The sequence below is a fragment of the Odocoileus virginianus genome, chromosome 27 (assembly GCF_023699985.2).
Source record: "Odocoileus virginianus isolate 20LAN1187 ecotype Illinois chromosome 27, Ovbor_1.2, whole genome shotgun sequence".
NCBI classification, from domain to species: Eukaryota; Metazoa; Chordata; class Mammalia; order Artiodactyla; family Cervidae; genus Odocoileus; species Odocoileus virginianus.
This window is the reverse complement of record NC_069700.1, coordinates 40,601,520-40,619,873: the sequence shown is the minus strand read 5'-3', so window position 1 is coordinate 40,619,873 and position 18,354 is coordinate 40,601,520. Positions and strand designations below refer to the sequence as shown.

At 42.3% G+C, this 18,354-nt stretch overlaps 1 protein-coding gene across 5 annotated transcripts in view; it reads right to left on the bottom strand.

The window, feature by feature from the left end:
* Positions 1-18,354, bottom strand: part of PRIM2 (DNA primase subunit 2) — a 393,899-nt gene that overhangs the window by 72,576 nt on the left and 302,969 nt on the right. For 4 of the 5 annotated variants that reach the window (XM_020913550.2, XM_020913544.2, XM_020913537.2 and 1 more), the window contains exon 14: positions 16,144-16,772. The exons of the other annotated variant lie outside the window; for it this stretch is intronic. In XM_020913550.2, the coding sequence (XP_020769209.1) occupies positions 16,551-16,772 (222 nt within the window). In that variant the 3' untranslated portion in view covers positions 16,144-16,550. Of the gene's footprint in view, positions 1-16,143; positions 16,773-18,354 lie in introns of those variants that run through there. 5 annotated transcript variants of the gene reach the window in all.

Below are 18,354 nucleotides of genomic sequence, written 5' to 3'. Positions count from 1 at the left end.
CGGGCTTGTGAGCATGTGACTGTGGTTTTCAGTCTGTCTGCCCTCTGATGGAGAAGGACAAGAGGCTTAAGGAAGCTTCCTGATAGGACAGACTGACTGAGGGGAAAACTGGGTCTTGTTCTGACGGGCAGGGCCATGCTCAGTGTCTTTAATACAATTTTATGTTGATGGATGGAGCTGTGTTCCCCGCTATTTACCTGGGCCAAACTATGGTGAAGGTAATGAAGATAATGGTGACCTCCCTCAAAAGGTCCCAGGCATGCACTGCTCCACTCAGTGTCCCCAGCCCTGCAGCAGGCCGCCGCCAACCTACACCTCTGCCGGAGACTCCCAGACCCCCACAGGCAAGTCCAGGACAGTCTCTTGTGGGGTCACTGCTCCCTTCTCCTGGGTCCTGGTGCACAAGGTTCTGTTGTGCCCTCCGAGAGTCTATTTCCCAGTCCTGTGTAAGTTCTGGCAGCTCTAGGGTGGGGTTAATGGTGACCTCCTCCAAGAGGGCTTATACCTAACCCAAGTCTGCTGCACCCAGAGCCCCTGTCCCTGCAGCAGACCACCGCCGACCCAAACCCCTACAGGAGACGCTCAAACACAGTTCTGTCTCAGTCTCTATGGGGTCCGTGGGTCCTGGTGTGCAGAAGGTTTGTTTGAGCCCTCTCAGCATCTCTGGTGGGAACGGGGTTTGATTCTAAATGTGAATTCACCTCTCCTACCGTCTTGCTGGGGCTTCTCCTTTGCCCTTGGATGTGGGGTATCTCCTCACAGCTGCTCCAGCGCCTACCGTCTTACTGGGGTTTCTCTGACCTTGGATGTGGGGTATCTCCACATGGCTGGTCCAGCAAAGCACAGCCGCCGCTCCTGACCTTGGACGTGGGGTATCTGCTCTCGGCCACCACTCCTGACCTTGGACATGGGATGTCTCCTCTTGGCTGTTCCAGCGCCACACAGCCAAAATCAGATTGATTATATTCTTTGCAGCCAAAGATGGATAAGCTCTATACAGTCAGCAAAAATGAGACCGGGAGCTGACTGTGGCTCAGATCATGAATCCCTTATTGCCAAATTCACACTTAAATTGAAGAAAGTAGGGAAAACCACTAGATCATTCAGGTATGACCTAAATCAAATCCCTTACAATGATACAGTGGAAGTGACAAATAGATTTAAGGGACTAGTTCTGATAAGAGTGCCTGAAAAACTATGGACAGAGGTTCATGACATAGTACAGGAGACAGGGAGCAAGACCATCTCCAAGAAAAAGAAATGCAAAAGAGCAAAATGGCTCTCTGAGGAGGGCTTACAAATAGCTGTGAAAAGAAGAGAAGCGAAAAGCAAAGGAGAAAAGGAAAGATATACCCATTTGAATGCAGAGTTCCAAAGAATAGCAAGGAGAGAGAAGAAAGCCTTCCTCGGTGATCAGTGCAAAGAAATAGAGGAAAACAACAGAATGGGAAAGACTGGAGATCTCTCCAAGAAAATTACAGATACCAAGGGAACATTTCATGCAAAGATGGGCTCAATAAAGGACAGAAATGTGTGGACCTAACAGAAGCAGAAGATATTAAGAAGAGGTGGCAAGAATACACAGAAGAACTGTACAAAAAAGATCTTCATGACCCAGATAATCACGATTGTGTGATCACTCACCTGGAGCCAGACATCCTGGAATGTGAAGTCAAGTGGGCCTTAGGAAGCATCACTACGAACAAAGCTAGTGGAGGTGATGGAATTCCAGTTGATCTATTTCAAATCCTAAATGATGATACTGTGAAAGTGCTGCATTCAATATGCCAGCAAATTTGGAAACCTCAGCAGTGGCCACAGGACTGGAAAAGGTCAAATTTCATTCCAATCCCAAAGAAAGACAATGCCAAAGAATGCTCAAACTACCACACAATTGCACTCATCTCACATGCTAGTAAAGTAATGCTCAAAATTCTCCAAGAATAGGCTTCAACAATATATGAACCGTGAACTTCCAGATGTTAAAGCTGGTTTTAGAAAAGGCAGAGGAACCAGAGATCAAATTCCCAATATCTGCTGGATCATTGGAAAAGCAAGAGAGTTCCAGGAAAAAACACCTACTTCTGCTTTATTGACTATGCAAAAGCCTTTGACTGTGTGGATCACAAGTTGTGGAGAATTCTGAAAGAGATGGGAATACCAGACCACCTTACCTATCTCCTGAGAAATGTGTATACAGGTCAGGAAGCAACAGTTAGAACTGGACATGGAAAAACAGATTGGTTCCAAATAGGAAAAGGAGTATGTCAAGGCTGTATATTGTCACCCTGCTTATTTAACTTATATGCAGAGTATATTATGAGAAACGCTGGGCTGGATGAAACACAGGTTGGAATCTAGATTGCCAGGAGAAATATCAATAACTTCAGATATGCAGATGACACCACCCTTAGGGCAGAAAGCAAAGAACTAAAGAGCCTCTTGATGAAAATTAAAGAGGAGAATAAAATTGTTTGCCTAAAACTCAGCATTCAGAAAACTAAGATCATGGCATCTGGTCCCATCACTTCATGGCAAACAGACTGGGAAACAATGGAAATGGTGAGACTTTATTTTTCTGGGCTCCAAAATCATTGCAGTTGGTGACTGCAGCTATAAAATTAAAAGACTCCTTGAAAGCAAAGCCATGACCAACCTAGACATCATGTTAAAAAGCAGAGACATTACTTTGCCAACAAAGGTCCATCTAGTCAAAGCTATGGTTTTTCCAGTAGCCATGTATGGATGAGAGAGTTGGACTATAAAGAAAGCTGAGTGCTGAAGAACTGATGCTTTTGAACTGTGGTGTTGGAGAAGACTGTTGAGAGTCCCTTGGACTGCAAGAAGATCCAACCAGTCCATCCTGAAGGAAATCAGTCCTGAATATTCATTGGAAGGACTGATGCTGATGCTGAAACTCCAATACTTTGGCCATGTGATGGGAAGAACTGACTCATTGGAAAACACCCTGATGCTGGGAAAGATTGAGGGCAGGAGAAGGGGACAAGAGAGGATGAGATGGTTGGATGGCATCACCAACTCATGAACATGAGTTTGAGTAGGCCCCGGGAACTGGTGATGGATAGGGAAGGCTGGCGTGCAGAGTGGGACACGACCCAGCCACTGAACTGAACTATTACACTGTATGTGTGCACCATGTCTTCTCTGTTCACTCCCCTGTCAATGGGCATGTAGGCTGTTTCCACACTTTGGTTTTTGTAATTAGTGCTGTTGTAAACATTGAGCATGCATTTATCTTTTCGAATTATAGTTTTGTCTGGATATATGCCCAGGAGTGGCATTGCTGGATCCTATGGCAACTCTATTTTTGGTTTTCTGAGGAAACTTCATACTATTTTCCATAGTGGCTACAATTTACATTTTCACCAACAGTGTAGGAAGGTTGCCTTTTCTTCACATCCTCTCCAGCATTTATTGTTTGTAGATTTCTTAATGATAGCCATTCTGACTGATGTGAGGTGATACCTCACCATAGTTTTGATTTGCATTTCTCTATTAACGATAGTGACCATTCACGTGTATTTTGACTATTTGTATTTCTTTTCTGGAGAAATGTCTACTTAGGTCTTTTTGCCCATTTTTCAACGAGGTTGTTTTTTGGTTTTGAATTGTATGAGCCGTTTGTATATTTTGGAAATTAGGTCCTTGTTGGTTGCATCATTTGGAAGTATTTTCTCCCAGCCCATAGGTTGTCTTTTCATCTGTTTGTGATTTCCTTCACTGTGAAAAGTTTGTAAGTTTGATTTGGTCCCACTTATTTATTTTTGCTTTTATTTCTATTGCCTTGGGAGACTGACCTAAGAAAACATTAGTATGATTTAAGTTCAAGAATGTTTTGCCTGTGTTTTCTTCAGGGAGTTTTATGGTATCATGTCTTATGTTTAAGCCTTTAAGCCATTTTGAGTTTATTTTTGTGTATGGTCGGCTTCTCAGGTGGCTCAGTGGTAAAGAACCTGTCTGACAACTCAGGAGACACAAGAGATGTGGGTTCAATCCCTGGGTCAGGAAGACCCCCCTGGAGGAGGAAGTGGCAACCCACTCTGTTATTCTTGCCATGGACAGAGGAGCCTGGTAGGTCACAATCTATGGGGCTGCAAAAAGTTGGACATGACTTAGTGACTGTGCAGGCATGGTGTGAGGGGGTGTTCTAACTTCATTGATTTACATGCAGCTGTCCAACTTTTCCACACTGCTTGCTGAAGAGACCATCTTTTCCCCATTTGACATTTTTGCCTCCTTTGTTGAAGATTAATTTTCCATAGGTGTGCAGGTTTATTTTGGGGTTCTCTATTCTGTCCCACTGGTCTGTTTTTGTGCCAGTACCATGCTGTTTGGATTACTGCAGCTTTGTAGCATTGTCTGAAGTCTGGGAGGGTTATGCCTCCTGCTTTGTTCTTTAGCCTCAGGATTGCTTTGGCAATTTGGGGTCTTTCATGGTTCCATATATTTATGATTATTTGCTCTAATTCTGTGAAAAATGTCATGGGTAATTTGATAGAGATTGCATTAAATCTGTAGATTGCCTTGGTTAGTATGGCCATTTTAACAATATTAAAGGGCATGGGATGGCTTTCCATTTCTTTCAATCATCTTCAGTTTCCTTTATTATGTAATTCTCAGTATGTAAGTTTTCCAACTCCTTGGTGAGATTTATTCCAAAGTATTTTATTTTTTGATGTGTTTTTTAAAATGGGATTGTTTACATTCTCTATTTCATTGTTAGTTTAAAGAAATGCAATCGATTTCCCTATGTTAATCTTGTATCCTGCTACCTTGCTGAGTTTATCAGTTCTAGATGTTTTTGAGTGGAGTCTTTAGGGTTTTCTATACACACAGTATCACGTCATCTGCACATGAACAGATCATAGTATCACGTCATCTGCACATGAACAGTTTTAAATCTCTTCCCTACCAACTTGAATACCTTTTCTTTCTTTCTCCTGTTGGGACTGTTAGGGCTAGGATTTCTAATACTATGCTGAAGAGAAGTGGTGAGAGTGGGCATCCTTCCCTTGTTCCATGTTTTAGCAAGAAGGCTTTCACCTTTTTCTGGCTATTATAATGGCTGTGAGTTTCTAATGAATAGCTTTTATTATGTTGAGATATGTTCCCTCTGTACTGACTTTTGTAAAGGTTTTTTTGTTTGTTTGTTTTACCATGAATGATGGATGTTAAATTTTACCACAGATTTTTCTGCATCTATTGAGATGATCAAGTGGTTTTTGTCTTTTTGTTGATGCGGCATATCACATTGATTGATTTTCATATATTTAACCATCCTTTTGACTCTGGGAAGAACTCAACTTGGTCATGGTGCATGAACTTTTTTTATTTGTTGCTGGATTTGGGTTTCTGTTTGTTTGCTGAGAATGTTTGCATCTATATTCACCAAAGATACTTGCCTATAATTTTTTTGGTAGTGAGTTTGTCTGATTTTGCTATCAGGGTGATTGGTTTCTTCATAGAATGTCTTGTTCCCTCCTCGTCAATCTTCTGGAAGAGTTTGGGAAGAACTGGTATAAGTTCTTTTTTTAAAATATATATTTGAATATACCTGTGAAGTCATTTCAACCTGGACTTTTGTTTGTAAAAAGTTTTTTGTTTTATTACCAAGTTTACTTCACTTCTACTGATTGGTCTGTTCAAGTCCTCCTTGCGGTATTGGTGGGCTCTTGTTTCTAGAAATTGCCCATTACTTCTAAGTAGTTGAATCTGTTGATGTATAGTTGTTCATAGTATTCTCTTGTGATTTTTTTCTGCAGTATCAGTTGTGATTTCTCCACTTTCATTTCTTAGTTTATTTGGGTTTTCTCTCTTTGCTTCCTGGTGAGCCTGGCCAGAGGTTTGTCAATTTTGTTTACGCTTTCAAAGAAACAGCTCTTAGTATTATTGACTTTTTCTATTTTTTTTAATCACTATTTTATTTATTTTCCCTCTTTCCTTCCTTCTGCTGACTTTTGGTTTTTTCTAATTCTTTTAGGTAGTATGTTAGGTTGTGTATTTGCAAATTTTCTTGCTTCTTTTCAGGGCCTGAATTGCTATGAATTTCCAAGACTGCTTTTCATGCAGCCCACAGATTTTGTATGGTTCTGCTTTGTCATTTGTCTCAAGGTATTTTTTAATTTCTTCTTTGATTTCATCATTAACTAGTTGGTTTTTAAGTAGCATGTAGTTTAGTCTGCATGTAATTGTTTCTTGTTTGCTTGCTTCTTTTTCTGTGGTTTCTAGTTGCATGTCATTGTGATCGGAAAAGATGCTTGAATACTTCTAGCCTCTTAAATTTGTTGAGACTTTTTTGTGCCCTGGTATGGCTAATCCTAGAGAATGTTTCATGTGCACTTGAGAAGTATGTGTACTCTTTTTCTGGATGTAATGTCCTGAAAATATCAATTGAGTCCTATCCTTTAGAATCTCTGTTGCACTATTTTTGTTCTCAAATATCTGTCCACTGATATGAGTGGGGTATTAAAGTCTCCTACTATTATTGTATTCCCATCAGTTTCTCCCTTTATGTCTGTTTTGTGTTTTTGGGTGCCCCTATATTGGATGCATCTAGGCTGATGAGTGTAATACCCTCTTTTATTGATCCTTGTATCATTATACAGTGCTCTTCTTTTTCTTTATAGCCTTTGCTTTAAAGTCTGTTTTTTCTGATATAATTATTGTGATCTCCACTTTCTTGTTCTGTTTGTACGAAATCTTTCCATCCCCTCACTTTCAGTCTATCTGTGTTCTTTGCCCTGAGTGGGTTTCTTTTAGGCAGTTTTATAGACTTTGATTTTTTTTTAATTCAATCTGCCATACTATGTTTTTTAATTGAAGGATTTACTTACTCCATTGACATTTAAGGTAATAATTGATTGCTTTGCATATCTTGCCATTTTAACCCTTGTTTTCCTATTGGTTTTATACTATTTTTTTTTTCCTTTTGTGATTTGATGATTTTCTTTTGTATTATGCTTTCACTCTTCATTTTGCTTTTTGTGAATGTATTGTATGGTTTTGATTGGTGTTTACCCTGTTTTTCTAGTATGTTAACCCCTTCCTATATCTACTTGCTTTTAACTGCTAATCATATAGGCTCAAACACATTCTAGGAAAAAAAAAATCTACATTTTCTTACTCTTTTCCCCCACATTTTATGATTTTGTTGTCTTCTTTCACATCTTCATATTCATCCTTTTGCTACTCATTGTGGTTATCACTTTTACAGAACTTTTTTGATTTTTAAAAATCTGTGTACTAGCTTATTTAAATGATTTACTTTCCAATTCTAATGTTCTCTTTCCTATAGCTCTTACTTCCCTTCTATGTAGAGATGGTTTTTCAATAGTTCCTTTAGGATAGGTTTAATATTGCTGTATTCTTTTTAGTTTTTGCTTATCTTAGAAATTCTTTCTCTTATTCTAAATGATAATCTTGCTGGGTAGAGTATCCCAGGTTGCAGATTTTTCTCTTTCAGGACTTTGAGAATATCATACCACTGTTTTCTGGCCTGTAATGTTTCTATAGAGCAATCAGCTGATAGCCTTATGGGGGGGTTCCTTTTTTTTTTTTGCTGCTTCTAGACTCTTCTCTTTAACTTTTGCCATGGGGCACTAGTGGTAAAGAATCCTGTTACCAATGCAGGAGACATGAGACAGAAGTTTGATTCCTGGATCAGGAAGATCCCCTGCAGTAGGAAATGGCAACCCACTCTAGTATTCTTGTCTGGAGAATTCCCATGGACAGAGAAGGCTGGCAGGCTACAGTCCATAAGGTTGTTAAGCATCAGATATGACTGAAGCAACTCAGCATGCATACTTGTCTTGACGTACGTCTGTTTGTGTTTATCTTGTTTGAAACCCTCTGTGCTTCTTATATCTGGATATGTTTCCTTCTTTAGATTTGGGACATTTTTAGTCATAATTTCTTCAACCTCTTCAAATACAGTAAGTCCCCTACGTATGAACCTTCAAGTTGGGAACTATCAGGGATGTGTGAGTTTGCACATCCAATTACATAAGTTAGTTCACGTGTCTGGAGTACACTGTCACATGGATGCACCCTCTACGAGTGGTTGTGCTTCTGTGCACTTTATTTGAGGAGGCGCTGTCAGTGTTTGAAACACAGGACGCAAATGTAGAACAACACGTGAAGCTCGCAGCGGCTCTTTAGGAGTGCAATCCAGTGCTACCATTTCATCCATTATGAGGAGAAAAGAGCTACTACCCAGACATCACTGAATCATTTTTTTAAGACGGTAGACAGAATTTAAACCAGCAAGGAACCAGAACCTGTGCCATCCACGTTAGGCATGAGTGAAACCGCAGCTGACAATCCTTCAGCTCTACTATCTCCAACTCCCTCACCCTCCTCCAGTCAGTAACTCTTCTTGACTCCTCACTTGATGCCAGACCAGGTATGACAGCTGTCATAGTGTAGTACTGTACTTTTTAAGGTACTGTAAGATTAAAAATGTTTGTGGTTCTTATGTATTATGTGAAAAATCTTATAAATATATCATTATCTGTGTTATATAATGATATATATCATTAACCAATTGTGTTAGCTGGGTACCTAGGCTAACTTCATTGGATTTATGTACAAATTGGACATGTGAACATGCCTTTGAAACCAAACTTGTTTGTATGTAGGGGACTTACTATACATTTTTAATCCCCTTTTCTCCTTCTGGAGTTATTATGCATATATTGGCATGCTTTATATTATCCCTTAAGTCTCATATTATTATTGTTGTTGTTTTTTCCTTTTGGCTGTCTGCCATCCAGATTGGGTGATTTCTATTGTTCTATCTTCCAAATCACTTATTCTTCTGAATTATTAATCCTGCTATTCAATGCCTTTAGCTCAGCTTTTGTCCTGGCAAATGAATTTCCTAATTTTTCTTAGTTCTTTTTTATAGTCTTTAGTTCCTTTTTACAGCAATCTGCATTTTTATCAATAGCCCTTTTTTTTCATGTGCACGCTGATTCTACTGAAAAGTGTAAAAGCAAGATGAGTTTTGTTACAGTCTTTTTACTCTCAGAAAATAAGTGAAAATTAAGGCACTAATGAAATAGACAGTCTTCTTCAGAATCATGAAATCGAGTACTGAGAGAAATTCTACAGATAATAAAATCCGAATTGATAGTGAACCATCTATGTGCATTAATATATATTTCTATTTTTTTTTATTAAAAATGAGGTTTTTTTCATTTATTTTTATTAGTTGGAGGCTAATTACTTTACAATATTGTAGTGGTTTTTGCCATACATTTGACATGAATCAGCCATGGATTTACATGTGTTCCTCATCCTGAACCCCCCTCCCACCTCCCTCCCCATCCCATCCCTCTGGGTCTTCCCAGTGCACCAGCCCCGAGAACTTGTCTCATGCATCCAACCTGGACTGGCGATCTGTTTCACATCTGATAATATACATGTTTCGATGCTGTTCTCTCAGATCATCCCACCCTCGCCCTCTCCCATAGAGTCCAAAAGTCTGTTCTATACATCTGTGTCTTTTTTTCTGTCTTGTATATAGGGTTATCATTACCATCTTTCTAAATTCCACATATATGCATTAGTATACTGTATTGGTGTTTATCTTTCTGGCTTACTTCACTCTGTATAATGGGCTCCAGTTTCATCCATTTCATTAGAACTGATTGAAATGTATTATTTTTAATGGCTGAGTAATATTCCATTGTGTATATGTACCACAGCTTTCTTATCCATTTGTCTGCTGATGGGCATTTATGGGCATTTATAATAGCCAGGACATCAGTAGCCCTTTTAAAAATTCCTTCAGTATTTTCATTATCTCCCTTGAGTTTGGTGTCTATTAGACTGAAGAGATCTGTTTCATTGTTCTTTCAGGGGAATTCTCTTGATCTTTCCCTGGGAGTGGTTCTTCTACTTCTTAACTTTACTTATATTTCTGTTACTCTATGAGTTCAGGAGAAACAATTACCTGCTGGTAGTCTTGGAGGTCTATTTTTATGTAGGAGCATCGTTGTGTAGCTTGTGAGGGTTTAATACTTATAGTGTGAGGGCTGTTGTTAGTACAGAGGTCTGCCGCGCCCTTCCTCAGAGCGTGCTGGCCACTATGCCCGGGACAGGAGGTGTGGCTGGTGGTGTGACGGCCAGAGCCTGCAGTGGGTCTTCCCTGAGGCCTCCTCTTTGCCCTCTGGCTTCCAGAGCCCTGTCAGGGACAGAATCTGGTCCCCCAGTGTGGGAGGAGAAGCTCCCGGATCTATTGCTGAGCTGTGGTGTGAAGCAGGTGGGACTGGAGGGCCCCACTGGGAGAGCAGCCACTGAGTGACCCTCCTCTGGGGTCGTCCAGCAGTGAGTGTGCTCTGCCGTGCCGCCTGCTGTGCGGGCTCACAAAGTGCGCTGCTGGTGGCTCTGCCCTTGGCCCTGCCTCAACTGTGGGAACGTCAGCAATCAGCCCTGCTGTCCCTCAGGCAGTGTTTTCACAGGGCCACCAGCACAGCCCCACCAAAGTCGGGTTCCAGGACTGCAGTATTCGTGCACCCGACCCACTGCGGGAGCTACCAGCAGCTCGGACCCTGGCCCAACCCAAGCCCCACATGCACGTACCCACATACCATAAAGCACATGCACGTGCCCATAAAGCTCATACCGTCCCAGCAGCGGTAGCACCCATTGCTTGGACCTCCTGCAGGTGCTGAATTTACAAAGCCGGTGGAGATGTGAATCCGTGACCTGCACAGCCTTGGGGTAATTTCAGTCCTGTTTCCTAAGCTGTACAGCCCCTGGGGCTTCGCTATGATTTCAGCCCCACCTCCATGTGGGGGCACCCTGCTGGCACCTGTTCCTAGAGCCCACTAAGGTGGTGGCTTGTGCAGGAGCCCACCGAGACCGCAGCCGGGTGTGCGCTCCCAGAGCCCATGGTGGTGGGCATGGGCGTGCGGAGAAGAGGCCCTTGAAGCAGCCAGCCCCGCCCTGCCCCTCACACCACTCGACAATGGAGGATGGGGCTTTGTCCCTATGGTGGCCCAGCTTCTTCCACCCCACCCCTGGTTGCAGCCACTTCAGGCGATCCCCACACAGCCAACTGCAGTCCTGTCCCTGGGACTGTCCTCTAAACCCCAATTCCAGCACCCAGCCCTGGCCCATAGCAGCAGATGCACCTCTCAGGTTGGGGTGGGTATACAGGGCGGTGGCAGGACCGCCTGTGCAGGTCTCTGTTATCTGCTTACACACACTGGCTGCTGCCTTTTCCTCTGAGCCTCCAGAGCTCCCTTTTCTGTCCTGGCTGACCTCCTCACTGGCAAAGGTGCTTCCCCAGATACAGGAACATTTCCTTTCTCAGTTCCCTCCCAGGGGCACAGATCCCATCCTGCTTCCTTCTGTTTTTATTTCCTTTTGGCCTACCTAGTTGCATGATCTTTCTTGTCCTTTCAAGTGTTTGAGATCTTCTGTTGGTGTTTAGGTGTTCTATGAGAGTTGTTCCATTTGCAGATGTATTTTTAAAAATTATTTATTTGTTGTGCTGGGTCTTCATTGCTGTGCGAGCTTTTCTCTAGTTAGAGTGGGTGGGCACTGCTCTGGTTATAGTGCCTGGGCTTCTCACTGACATGACTTCTCTTGTTGCGGAGCAGACTCTAGGTGTGTGGACTTCAGTAGTTGTAGCACGTGGGCTCAGTAGGTGTGTTCTCCGGCTCGAGAGCACAGGCTCAATAGCTGTGGTGCACAGGCTTAGCTGTTTCGCAGCATGTGGGATCTCCCCAGACCAGGGGTCAAACCTGCATCGTGTGCACTGTACGTACGTGCTTAGTCGCTCAGTTGTGTCTGACTCTTTGCAATCTCATGGCCTGCAGCCCTGCCAGACTCCTCTGCCCATGGGGATTCTCCAGGCAAGAATACTGGAGTGGGTTGCCATGCCCCCCTCCAGGGGATCTTCCCAACCCAGGGATGGAACCCAGGTCTCCTGCATTGCAGGCAGATTCTTTACCAACTGAGCCACCAGGGAAACCCTCATCTCCTGCATAGGAAGGCAGATTCCTTACCAAAGAACCAGCAGAGAGCCCCTGTAGATGTATTTCTGATGTATTTGCCGGAGGAAGTGAGTTCCATATCCTTCTACTCCACTAGCCTGATTGGAGTCCCCACAGATTCTTAAATGCATTATTTGCTGATTTAATTTTCTCTCCATGCTTTCAGCACAAAAATTCAACACCACTATACATAAAACAGGTAAACAACAAGTACCTACTACCGTACAGTGGTGGGAACTACTAATATACTCACTTTCTTGTCATAATCTATAATGGAAAAAAATCTAAAATAAAAAAATGTATATACACACATAAACACAAAACCGGATCACTGAGCTGTAACACTTGAAACTAATGCAGTGTTGTAAATTAACTATTAACTAAGAAAAAAAAATCCAAAAAACCAAAACCCCTCAAAAAGCCTTATACTTCCACTACAGGGAATGAATACCTAGAAACTACAGGGCTAAACTGAAAACTGCATCCTGCATTTATTAGCAATCTTGTTTCACTACCTTGTCATCAATGTTCAAAAACAGACCTGCAGCAGAAGGCTCAGGGGAAATACAGAAGCTCTCTGTACAGACATATTCTTAAACTTTTGATAAGGTTCTACAGTGATAATTCTTGGAGAAAATAAAATGCCATGAGGCAATGGACAAAAGGAGCTTATGGGATAGAAAGCAAATCCAGTAACAGGAAACTGCATCACTTCTGGCAGGAAGGTCAAATGAAGCAGGAAGGTAACTTCCTGCAGGTGACAAGATTTCCATAGACTCACAGCACTAATTTCGTGGAATGCCAATTACCGTGAAAAGCCTCAGACCAGGACAACAGCTACCTGTCAAAAAGGAGCTCAATATTGAAAAGGAGGCAGATGCTCTAGGTAAATAAGTGATACCTGAATGTGAGTTAGGTACCCTTGTGAGAAACACTAACTCTGGGCCCACATCGTCTTCGGAAGCCCACTCCTAGGCAGTGTCGTGCATTCCAGAGAGCCTGACAGTCAAACCTGTGCACTTGTTCGAAACACACCTCTCACACACAGTGATCCTGCCTGTGCGTAAGAGGGAGATGAGACACATCAGGCCCCCCATCCACCCCCGTCAGGGGGAAGCCACTGTCTCCACTGCAGCAGGGCTCTGCCTGCCCATTTCCACAGCCCCTCCTCCAGCCTTCTCTCGCCCTCCCTCTGCCAAATGGATCTAATTACCACAGTGGTTTGAGGCTCTCAAATTTCTTCCCTTCAAGCTGTAAAGATATCCTCAGACCGAGCCTCATGTTCAGAACGGCTGTCAGCTCTAACTTTAATGGGCACTTAAATTTAATGTCAAGCTGATGCCTGTGGAAGACCTTGATTAAATCTGCAAACAGTAGACTCTAACTAAACCAGAATTTTAGAGTTGTCTCATTTTGCCTTTCAAGCTTAAATCCCAGAAGTTTTCTTTTTTTCTGTGCAAAGAATTGCAAGAGTTTTGTCTGCAAAGACCCTGAGTATCAGTCAGGCAGCAAAGTGTAACAAGCAGGACACCGCCATGCTTTTACAGAGAAATCCCTCAGTTTACAAAGCCATATGATTTAAAGATAGTTCCTTTTCATTGCTCTGTTCTGCTCCCTCCCTTTCAAAATCTGTAACTGTTTACTTTCACGACTATAATACTATAAGCGACTATATATGAAAAGTTTACTTAAACCTTCCTAGTATTCTTTTATGCACACTGCAATTAAGAGTTTTAGACTATCTGAATGGAGTGAGAAGCAAAATGAAAGAAATGGGACAGTATCTCCACAAACAACATTGGTGCTCCCACTAGCTGCAAATTTCCAACCTGGGCTCAGCTTCTCCTGTCTCTTCTTTTGTCTCTGATCACTGTACAGCCTTTCCTCCTTGAAGAGGTAATAAAAGATGAACGTTAAAAACCCCGGAAGGCTCATGTTCTTTGTCATTGGCTGCTGCTTTGAAAAGAGGTTGCTGGCTTTTGATTTTTCTTTTGAGTTCTTCCTACATCATCTGATTCAAACAGGTCTTTCAAAGAAAACAAATCAAAATTGTCAAGACCTGTGAAGCATGAAAAATAAATTGCTTTTTCCAACTCCACAAAGCACCAGAAAGGCATTAATGTCTATCTTCTTATATAAACCTCTAACCCCATCCTCTAATCTACACGATTCACAAAATATTTATATACTCTTCTGTATAATACATGACAGGAGACCAAGCCCTATTACAAAGAAATGAAACTGGGAAAATAACTAATATTTAAACTAGTGTTATTTTAGGAGTTTGACTAGACACACATAAAACATTCAAATGCTTGAGGCTGCTGGGTAAGACAGTCACCTCAGACACAGGTGCTTGCTGTCGAGGGCTCTGTGCAGGGCGCAAAGGCTTCAGGAGAAAACATGTGGCAGGAAAGAAAGCCTTGCAAATCGTGCCAGGTACAAAATGCCCTGTCCTGAGGCTCTCGCTAATCTACAGCACGAGGCTATGGTTCGATTTCCCTTCTTGTAATACAGCAGAGACCTGCCTTTCTGTGTTTGGCTTTCCATCACTAACTTGATTCTGAGGTTAAAACAGTACTCATCCTTAACACACAAAAAAAAAAAAGGTTTTGCAGTTTAGGGATGAAGTGGTTGGGAGTCATCAGATTTCTGCTGAGAACTATACATGATACAAGGAATAGTAGATGGTTTCAGAAGGGAGAGATTTATAGAGGTAACTTGTAGTGGAATAACACTATTTTCGGAACTAGGTAATAATAAGTCACAAAGACAAGCAAAGACTCAGATGTATCTCCTCTAGTTATCAGTTCAGTTCAGTTCAGTTACTCAGTCGTGTCTGACTCTTTGCAACCCCATGGACTACAGCACACCAGGCCTCCCTGTCCATCACAAAATCCCGGAGCTTACTCAAACTCATGTCCATCGAGTCGGTGATGCCATCCAACCATCTCATCCTCTGTTAGTCCCCTTCTCCTCCCACCTTCAATTTTTCCCAGCATCAGGGTCTTTTCCAATGAGTCAGTTCTTCACATCAGGTAACCAAAGTATTAGTTTCAGCTTCAACATCAGTCCTTCCAGGGAGTATTCTGGACGGATTTCCTTTATATGTCACTAAATATTCCAAGAAATCTTTGCCCAGCAGCCTAAGATAAAAACCTTATCAGCTGACATTTTCAGGTTCTGATGGTCTGATCCTGTTTAAGACAGACAGTGCACTGTCTCATGTGATTAAACAGAATAAAGGGCAAAAAGAGTGCATATACGTATGTGTGTAACTGACTCACTTTGCTGTACATGTGAAACTTAACACAACACTGAGAATCAACTATACTACAATAATAAAATTGTAACTTTTAAAAAAGGGATAAAGGGCAAGGGCCCTCTTCCTCAGGAAAAGAGAGCTGTGTAGAATGGCACCCAAGGGAGTCGGTGAGTGAGGGTCACGTTCTCTCTATGAGTGTAAATGCTCTAGCGAGTAAGCGGCGCCCACAGGGAGGAAACACCTCAGATCAGGGCACCACCCGTAGGCACACGGTGCATCACCAAGGACAGGCAGGGAGCAGGGCACTAGTTCAGGTAACACCCATGACCTTTCACAACCAACTCTACTGCTAGCACCGAAATAGGCATTACTAAAAATACAAGCATAGTCACAACCGAAGCTAATGAATTTAGGAAATCTACCTGGCAGTTCACAGCAACCACAGAAGCAGGGAGGTGTGGAAGCTGGAGGGCGGAATGAAGAAACTCTTCAGTCTTTACTTAGAACCTTCTCACCTTAGTGATGGCTGTCCCCCCAAGAGAGCGGAAGTGGCAGCAGAAAAGGAATACTATGGTTTTATAAAATAAAACCCTCTATTCCTTATAACAATATGAGTGGCTGTACACATCCAGTTTCTCTTAATTCCCGAGTCACAACTCACTTCAGTAGAGTTTGCTCCCATTCAAAGGAGCAACAATTCTCTTGCTAATGCAGAATAACTTCAAATGGCCAAATCAAGAGAAAAAGGAAGCAGAAAAAGTTTAAAATTTGGCAATATGTTGAATATATGTGGTATACAGAATACCACATTAAGACCTGAGGCAAAGGCATAATATGAGTCTCACAACTATATGCAGACATACAATTATATACATTTTGATATTTATTAACAAAGATGGTCCAGAAAAGGTCTGAGCCAACATTACAGTGATAAGTGTTAAACTAAAAGCTGTTCTCAGTTGTATTGTTTCTAGGGGACAGTAACCAGTCCAGAAGGCTGCTTTCTCTCCTGAAAAAGGACTTAAGTCACATCATTCAAGTGTTAGATTTCAAAAGAAATACTTCCTCTTCTCTTTTGACAAAGCAAAATACACTGGAGGTCTTTGTTTTTACCTGCAAGCCTGCCTTCCTGAGAAGCATGCATGTGTGGATGGATGAAGGAGGTAGGGCAGAGGGAGAAGGTGATGAAAAAGGCAAAATCATGAAGTTGGAAATAAAAGCCAGTGAAGAAGATGGGCTACCAACTGCCCAGGAATCATTCACTGAAGCAACTCCTCCAGTTCCTCCAGATCCATGTCCAGAGCGGAGCTGAGCGAGTCCAAAGTGGAGGACGAATCCTTGCTTCTCTGGACACTCGGTCTGGGTTGGGGCGTTTCAGGTTGGACAGACTCCTTCTTGATGTCTTTACCTCCACTGAGGATCCGCTGGCTCTCAAAAAAGAACTGGTTTGGATGACTCAAAGAAAAGCCACAATCATCCACCTGCACGAGAAGCAGATGTGTGTCACAACAGTACATACACAACGAAAGTACAAATAAAGGGGGCGTGAAGAACCATGCAGACCTCATTCAGAACCTACTCAACACCTGAAATACAGATTCTCCTTCAAAATCTCAACCACCACTTAAACGATCTCACTCACAGGGAGTTCCAGCCACCCCCGGACAGTAACAAGCCATGAGCGGTACTTCTAGTCCAGACCCCTGCTTCCCCACCCACCCACCTCCTACCTGACACCTCAGATGCTCAAAGGCTGCTGCTGCTGCTAAGTCACTTCAGTCATGTCCGACTCTGTGTGATCCCATAGACGGCAGCCCACCAGGCTCCCCCATCCCTGGGATTCTCCAGGCAAGAACACTGGAGTGGGTTGCCATTTCCTTCTCCAATGCATGAAAGTGAAAAATGAAAGTGAAGTCGCTCAGTCGTGTCCGACTCTTAGTGACCCCATGGACTGCAGCCTACCAGGCTCCTCCATCCATGGGATTTCCAGTACTCTTGCCTGGAAAATCCCATGGACGGAGGCACGTCAGAGCAAAATGCCTGGCATCTTGTCAGTCAATATTTGTTTAAAAAACAAGAAAAGAAAAAGGGAGCATCTTCCTGATGTACTGAGTCTAGAAGGATGAGAGAGTAACAGCTGAAATGAAGAGGGTGAGGGCCATACAAGCAGTGGGACCCCAGGAGCGGGGTACAGAGGGCTGCCTGGAAAAGCAGGAGGTGTGGGCGTGCGGGCGTGCAAGGCACAGAATGGGGCGACAGGACAAGAGGCTGGGAAGAGGCCGCGGCCAGACCGCAGAGACATCTGACAACCATATCAGTAACCCAGACCAAATTGTGTAGGCATCAACATTTTTAGTAGTCACTAAAATTTCTTAAGAAGGGAAGTGATGTGATTAAAGACATGCGTAATCTTATGGTGGATTAAAATGGATTAGCAGGGGGTTAAAGTTACCATTACAGTTCAGGTCTGAACCTTCTTAACAAGTAGACCAATGAACAGAAAGAAGATCTTTCCTGGTAAAACTTACTTGAGAATCCCAGGGTTCTCTGGTTCTCTGTAGTCATTGTTGATACATGTTGGACCAAAAATTTTTAAATAATTCAGTGTATAGCAGATTGATAGTGTACACACTGACTTAAGAGTTATGATCTAGATCACAAAGAATAATTTTTTATCTGCTCCTTTCCTGCTTAGTTTCAAAATATTTCCTGAATGTTTTATCTATAATTTTTATTAACAATGGAGTCATTTTGTGAGCTTATTACATTAATTTTCACTCAATTCATTAAAAACTGGGAGATTCAATATAAAGTTCGCACTTTACAAAGTGTTTCATGAAAAGTAAGTTTATTTCCCAGCACATTTTCAACCAGTAGGCTTTGCTTTTATGAACAGAGAATACTAGAGATTGGAAAGATGTAAGGAATCCTTTCAATTGAATCTCCTCCAAGTACAGACTAAGAAACTGAGACCCAATGGTTGAGACACAGTCATGGCACTAGTAACCAGTTGTGCCAGAATTAGAATTCAGGCCTTTAGGTCACTTAGTTACTCTGAAATCT